This window comes from Chiloscyllium plagiosum, unplaced genomic scaffold (genome assembly GCF_004010195.1).
Source record: "Chiloscyllium plagiosum isolate BGI_BamShark_2017 unplaced genomic scaffold, ASM401019v2 scaf_13942, whole genome shotgun sequence".
Lineage (NCBI taxonomy): Eukaryota > Metazoa > Chordata > Chondrichthyes > Orectolobiformes > Hemiscylliidae > Chiloscyllium > Chiloscyllium plagiosum.
This window is the reverse complement of record NW_025201324.1, coordinates 1-7,020: the sequence shown is the minus strand read 5'-3', so window position 1 is coordinate 7,020 and position 7,020 is coordinate 1. Positions and strand designations below refer to the sequence as shown.

General features: G+C 43.4%; 1 protein-coding gene across 1 annotated transcript; it reads left to right on the top strand.

Annotated features, from left to right (window-relative positions):
* Positions 1 to 869: 869 nt before the first annotated feature.
* LOC122546126 (myb-like protein X) lies at positions 870 to 7,017 on the top strand (the record flags this gene model as incomplete). Its single annotated transcript, XM_043684945.1, has 2 exons — positions 870 to 1,032; positions 3,838 to 7,017. Coding segments are annotated over exons 1-2 (3,328 nt in total), but the record flags the coding sequence as incomplete, so codon positions are not given.
* Positions 7,018 to 7,020: the final 3 nt, after the last annotated feature.

Here is a 7,020-nt window from a genome sequence, read left to right as displayed (position 1 = left end):
AAACTAGTTTCTGATTGCCAACCGCTTTGCAGTACCAGGAGATGAGGATACAGGCACGCTCAGCAGTGTGTGTGTTTGAGCAGCCCAACAGCATTTTAAACTGGACTGGATGGTGAGGTGGTGGAGGAAATCAACATCTATGAAAACATATACAATCCAAAAGCATGACAAGGTGAGAAATGGAGCAATATTTTGGGGTGGGAAGGGCTGCATACCTACTCATTCATTTTGGGTTGGGCAGATTTATTTCTACAAGTAAAGCTTAGCAAAGTTATTACCTAGAGGAATAAGTTCCCATGTGAGGCAAAATACTAATTCCTGGTAATGGTACATCCCTGAGGGCTGCCCCTTCACCAAGGTGCTACCCTGTCTTTCAATGGATCCACTCCACCTTCCTAGCAGCTGCTCCATTTAAAGCTGTTTTAATTCTTCATACAATGATGCCAACAAAGTTTTAATGTTTTGGGTATAGGCTTTCCTTGAGCAATGTATGTGGCTTTGTTTTTATTTATTCTTCCATGATAGACAAGGCCAGCATGTTTTGCCCTCGAGTTGAGTGGCTTACTATGCCATTTCAGAGGGCAGTTAAGAGCCTACCTAAGGCAACATTCACTGGATTATTAGCCATGACAAATCTTCATGTCACTCCTCTCGAACACAGCAGAACTTGAAGTCAGTTATTAGACTTCTCTAGTTCTCCTAGCTTAGTTCAGTTGGTTCACATAGTCCAGGAATGACATCTGGGGCCTATTCCACACCTCGCAGTCACTTGGTGGAGGCCATGATATGGGTGCCGGATGAGCCGGTAAGCTCAATATTATTTCTTACCTTGTTTGCAATGGGAGCCTGGAAGGATTGGGGCTTGTTCTTGTTACCTTATAACCATGGTTTATTCTCTACACCAGGCCTATGGATTGTTGACAAATGGTGAGGCTGAACCTGTGAGAAAGGATGGCAATACATACATGGAACCTGCTGAAACAGGTCCGCAGGCTGCAACCCAGCTACAGAGCTCAAGTGATGGACCACTAGGTAAGTAGAGCGTACCCAGTTCATTCATCATCTCAGCAAGCGAATGAACTCTGGGCAAAGGAATAAGAAAAGCAAAAGGAAGAGATAGGGGAGGGATTTGGTGAGACTCAAGCAGAACGTTGGTGTGAAACAAGATTATCACACATTTTGGGCTAACAGGGTTTTACAAATGTGCACTTTAACCCTTTCTTTTAGGATCTACTAATCCCACAGGTGGGTCTATATGTTGGGGATCTAATAGAAAGAAGGACCACAATATGTACAATGGCTGAAATGATTCGGTGATACAGCTGGCCTGGGGAACTAATTCTGTGATGTTCTTCGACCTGCGGAACTGATAGAGTAATGCAGGTACTGTGCAGGGTTAGATAAAGAGCAAAGCTCCTTATACGTAGTCTGTACCAAACGGTCCCAGGATAGGTATAGCATAGCATTTGATGCAGGGTAAAACTGTCCCTAAAGCCCCATCAAACAATTCCAATGCAGTTATACTACAGGGTACAGATTAAAGCTCTATCTACTCTCTTCCATCAAACCCTCCAACAGCAAGTCATTAAATACAGAGTAAAATCCCTCTATGTTGTTCCATTGAACTGCCCAGGACAGATACAGCAGTGTAAAACTTCCTCTATACTGTCTGTATCAAATTGTCCTAGGACAAGTTTAGCACAGGTTCAAATACAGAGTAACGTGCTCTCGAAACTGTCCCCATTAAATTCTTCCAGGACAGACTGCAAGTGGTTGGATACAGAGTAAAGCTCCATTTATCTTGTCTCCCTCAAGCATTCCCAAGGCAAGTACAGGGAAGGGTCAGATACAGATTAAAGCTCCACCTACACTGTAACCATCAAATGCACTCAGGACAGGTACAGCACATGGTTTGATACAGAGTACAATGCCTTCTACATTGTCTCCATCAAAGCTGTCAAGGTCAATTAATAATAGTCATAATAAACGGCCAGTTTGTTACATATATACATGCTGCCAGTTGATTCTTCCAGTTATCAGACTGGCACAGCCTGATCCACACTGTTTGTTACTTAGCCGGCAATTTGGCCTTTGTTAAGGCAGGTCATGCCTGACCAACTTGGTTGAATTTTTCTAAGATGTAACCAGATGTGTAGATGAGATAGTAAGGACTGCAGATGCTGTAGATGAGGCAATGCATTTGATGTAATCTGCTTGGACTTCAACAAGAACGTTGATAAGGTCCCGCTGGAAGGCTGACAGTTAGGTAAGAGCCTATGGGATCTAAGAAAATATGGCAATTTAGAACCTGATTTGGCAGAGTGACAGGAAGCAGAGGGTGACTGTTCAGGGATGCTGTTCTGACTGGAAGTCTGTGTCCAGTGGGGTTCAGCATGGATCGCAATTGGGACCCTACTGTTTGTTTGATATATAAACGATTTAAATTGAATGGAGGATAGTTAATCAGAAAATTCTTGATCAGAAAATTGGTGTGGTGGTAAATACAGAGGAACCTTGATTATCCAAAGGACATGGGCAGGGAGTATTTTGTTCGGTTAATCGAATGCTGGATAATCAAATGCTGGAATAAATAGTTTAGTCAAGCATTGAGACTTTGCAATCTTGTCAGATAATCCAAAATCCAGATAATTGAATGCTGGATAATCGAGGTTGCTCTGTAATGAGGAGGATATGCTTAGATCAAGGAGGATATAGACACGCAGCTAGGTCAGATGGGCTGATCAATGGCAAATGTATAGTTGCACTACCAAGGTATACAAGGTTATGGGCCAAGTGTTGGAAAATGGGATTAGGATAGTTAGGTGGCAGCTTTTGACTGACGCAGACTGGATGGGCCAATGGGCCTTTGCTGTAGACCTCTATGACTGAACATTTACCCAAATGGCACAAGGGATATACATCTGCCTCCACCTAATCTTCATGGGGCCCTGATAAACACCTAGAGTCATGGTTGTTCAGCTGTGGCTTTAAACATCCAGAATAGGGACTCTGGAACTACAAACACATTGTCAGAAATGGGTGTGCCTGTGATGGGTGCAGAAAAGATACAGAGAAGCAGGTGTCGGTGAGTAGACAGTAGGATTGGCATAGCTATTTGGTATGGGTACGGGGACACAGGGCCTTCTAGCCTAGGCTGGCTGGTGGCTTGCAGTCACAGTATTGCAGACTGCTGTTCTGAGGTGGAAATATAAATCTACCATTCAAAACAAATAAATTTTGCCATGTGCATCAATTTGAAGGGAACTTTGACAAGGTGTTCTAAGAAGGATGTAACATTCAAAGTCAACTCTCTCCGTTCATTTTGTGGGGTGGGGGGCGGAGTTCACCTTGTGGCAAGTTTTCACTGAAATCGAGGTGAGGGTGGATGGTAGTGGCAAGAGGGAAGGGGTGGTTATCGCTCAATGTGATTCAACCCAGCTTTGTATGTGGAGATAACTCAATATCTTCTTTTTGCGAAGAGGTATCAAAGTGGGTTAAGGCCTCTGTAGACTTTGAAAGTGATTTACTGGTTCTGTCCCTCCTTTCCTGAACTAAAGGTAATTTGGCTGGTTTTGGTCTGTTTACCACATGATCATTTTTAAAAAATTGGAGCAAATTAATTTCTCTGACAATATTCAATTTCAAACAGAGCACTGAAGTCCCTTTTGAAGACTACAGGGGTATTATTTTTTGTACCATGTATTATAAAAATGACAACTGAAAAAAATGGGGATATTATAAATGTTTGGCAAATTGGAATATTGTCAAGGAAATTCATAATTTTGAATGGTTCACTTGGGGACATAATGTCTTCACCTCTTCCAATGGTCCTTATAGGAGAAGGCCACGTACTGCAAATGAGGAATGAGATTTTGGAGACTGTTGGGCAAAGAGGAGTCTTGCAGAATACTGGAATTGATGAACAGATGGAGGAGACTGGGAATCGGGAGATGTTAATGAATAATGTTCAAGAAAAGGACATAAATGAGGAGTATGACGAACTGACTGAGGGTGAGGCACCAGCAGTGACTGTAAGAAATAACGGAGATGCCGACCAGATAGAACGTGCTGCAGCTAATCTTGATGATGGAAAACAAAGTGCATGTGACACACAAAGTCTTGGAGGTAAAGAGGTATCTGAGGAAATATGGCATGCCCTGGGATCTGGAGGAGGAATCCAATGCTGTGGTAGCATGGAGGAGAGTGAGAGTGAGAGTGACCTTGGAGTGAATGAGAAACATATGCAGGAAAATGTCAAACAGAAGCTTGATCATAATGAGAGAAGCCAGACTGAAGTTGGAGACCCGAGATCTCATGGAGGGATGAGGAAGGAAAATTATCCAGAATTTAGAAATGACATAGATGTCCTGTGTAATGACAGTGCCGAGGCAGTAGCTGACAATCGAACCATTGTGGAGGAAACTCAAAAAGTCGTGCAACAAGTGCTGGAAAATGCGATAGAAACTCTGCAGCAGGACATGTGTGGGTGTGATTTACAGGAAGAGTTGAGGAATGAGGAAAAAAAGGTCACCCAAGAGGGAGTAGGATCAATTCAGATGAGAGAGGATGACTTGACTGGGATGCAGGAGCAGTCTGCTGAAGTTGTTCATGTCAGAGAGAAGGAATTAGATGAGACAATGAACAAAGAGATGGGAGAGGAGCGGGTGGCCATGAGGGACATTGGGTTCCATCCTACAACAAACGAGAGTGAAATCTGCACAGGGAATCTTAACAATGAGTTAGGCACAGCGAGTGGAGAAACAGGGTGTGTGCTGGATATTGCAATTGGTCAGAATGAAAAGTCTAAGTCCGGTGGAGGGGACATGGATCTCATGGTTAGCTCAATACAGGACGAAGTTAAAAATGGAGAAGGAAGGGAGCAGTTAGTGGGCACAACCTTTGTACAGCTAGAGAAAGAAGTGGAGGAAATTGCAGAAAAAACTGAGATTGGAAATTATTCACTAACGCAGACAGACCAACAGGAGGTGGAGTTAGGTGAAAAGGTCACTTGCCATCTGATTGGAGCAAGAAGTCCAATAGTAGATGATGAAGTAAAACAGCCTTTTAGCCATAATGAAGAATGGAAAGGTGAACCAACTGTGACAGGCAAGGCGGAAGGTGATTTACAGGAAGGAGAAGTGATGGACCTGGGATCAGAGGAGGAACCAATCATTGATGAAGTCAAGTCAAATCCAGGTGTAGAGGAAGTTGACAGAACCAGTCAGGCAGTGCTCCAAGGAAAGGTAGAAGGTAATTTGGAAGCCAGTTGTCTTCAGGAAATGACACTGATTGGAGAGGAAAATAAAGCAGCAATTGAGGTTGGGAATCAGGCCTTTGGTGATGACAAGAATTACCAAGGGGATGAGGTAAAGTGGCATGAAGAAGATGAGGAAAATATCCAAGACACTGGTGAAGCCAGGAGTCAGAGAAAGAATGAGGATATGATCATCAAAAACCAGGATGATGAAAGGGAAATCAAAGGTCTTAGTTCTGATGAGGGCAAAGGTCACGAAGGGGATAAAGAAGAGGAGATTGAACAGGGGAAAGACAGGGAGGTGGAAAGTCCGAGGAATTATGAGGATGAGATCAAAGGCATCAAGTGCAATGAGATCAGGAGTCAAGGAGAGAAAGAGGATGAAACTGATGACAGTGCAGGTCAAAATGAGATTGAAGATTGTGAAGAGGTGGTGCCAGTTCCTGGGATAGTTAATAGTGAGTTCAGGGAAAAGAGAGGTGAAAGTGAAAGCTCCAGTGCTAGGGAATCTGGTGAAGAGGAGAGTGAGGTCAAAGTTCCGATTGAAGAAGAGGGTGAGGTCAAAGGTCTAACTGAAGAAGGAGGTGAGGTCAAAGATCCCCAGGAAATGGAGGAGAGTGAAGCCAGAGGTCCTGTTGAGGAGGATGGGGTTAGGGTTCAAGGTCCCCAAGAAGAGAATAGCAAGTTCAAAGACATCAGAGAGGAAGATAATGCCAAAGGGCTCAGAGAGGAGGATAGTGTGGACAAACACTCTGAAGAGGAGGATAAAGCCAAAGGCTTCAGAAAGGAGATGGTGAAAAGTCACCAAGAATGTAAGGAGGTTGAGATCACTTGTACCAAAGCAGAGGAGAATAATGTCCAAGCCACCAGAAAGGATGAGTTCAAAGGTCCCCTTGAAGAGGTAGAGGACGGGGTCAAAGATCCCAGAGAGGAGAAGACCAAACATCCCAATGAGGGGATGATGGATGAGGTCATATTGCCCAAAGAAGTGGAGAAGGCCAAAGATGCCATAGAAGTGGTGGGGGTGGTCAGTGTCAGAGAAGACGAGGATGAGGTCCAGTGTGAACTGAAAGGTGAGAAACTACTTTGCACAAACCTTAAGGGAACTGTGCAAGAAATGGGGAAGGAGGTCAGCCGAGGTGAAGAGTCAAAAGGAGTATTTCCTAATTTGGGAACAACAAAAAAAGAGAGGGATGAAATGGAGGAAAAGATGGGATTTCAACAAACTGAGTGTGATTTAAGTGCTGTAGTCCAAGAGATTGACCAAGGGAACCAAACACAAAACGAAGAAGAAACTAACAAGGGCAAATCAGAAACTAATACTGAAGGTGTTTATGAAGTAATAGACAGCAAAGACGACCAAGGAACACCAATAAAAGAAGAAGCTACAATAACAGAAGAGGTAACAGCTAAGGAGAGTCTGTCAGTGAGTAATGAGGAAGAGGTGAGGCAAGTGAAAGAGTACAGTAGCAATAAAGAATTTGAGGGAGATACTCAGCTGTCAGAAGGGTTTGAAAGTGATTTTGTAGAAAACAATGAAAGAGAAAGGCACAAATTGAATGAAAAGTCAGAGGAAGTAGCACAAGGGAATGTGAAACAAGATTCTCTAAAGAATACAATGGTTTTGGATAATGTTATAGACCAAGGTGAGACCCAAAGCTCCAGTGCAAATGAACGCATGGTATGTGGTGAAGAGGAAGGAAAGGTTGAAGGTCTAATTGAAGAAGAGGGTGAAGTCAAAGGTTCCCAAGAATTTGAGGGGGATG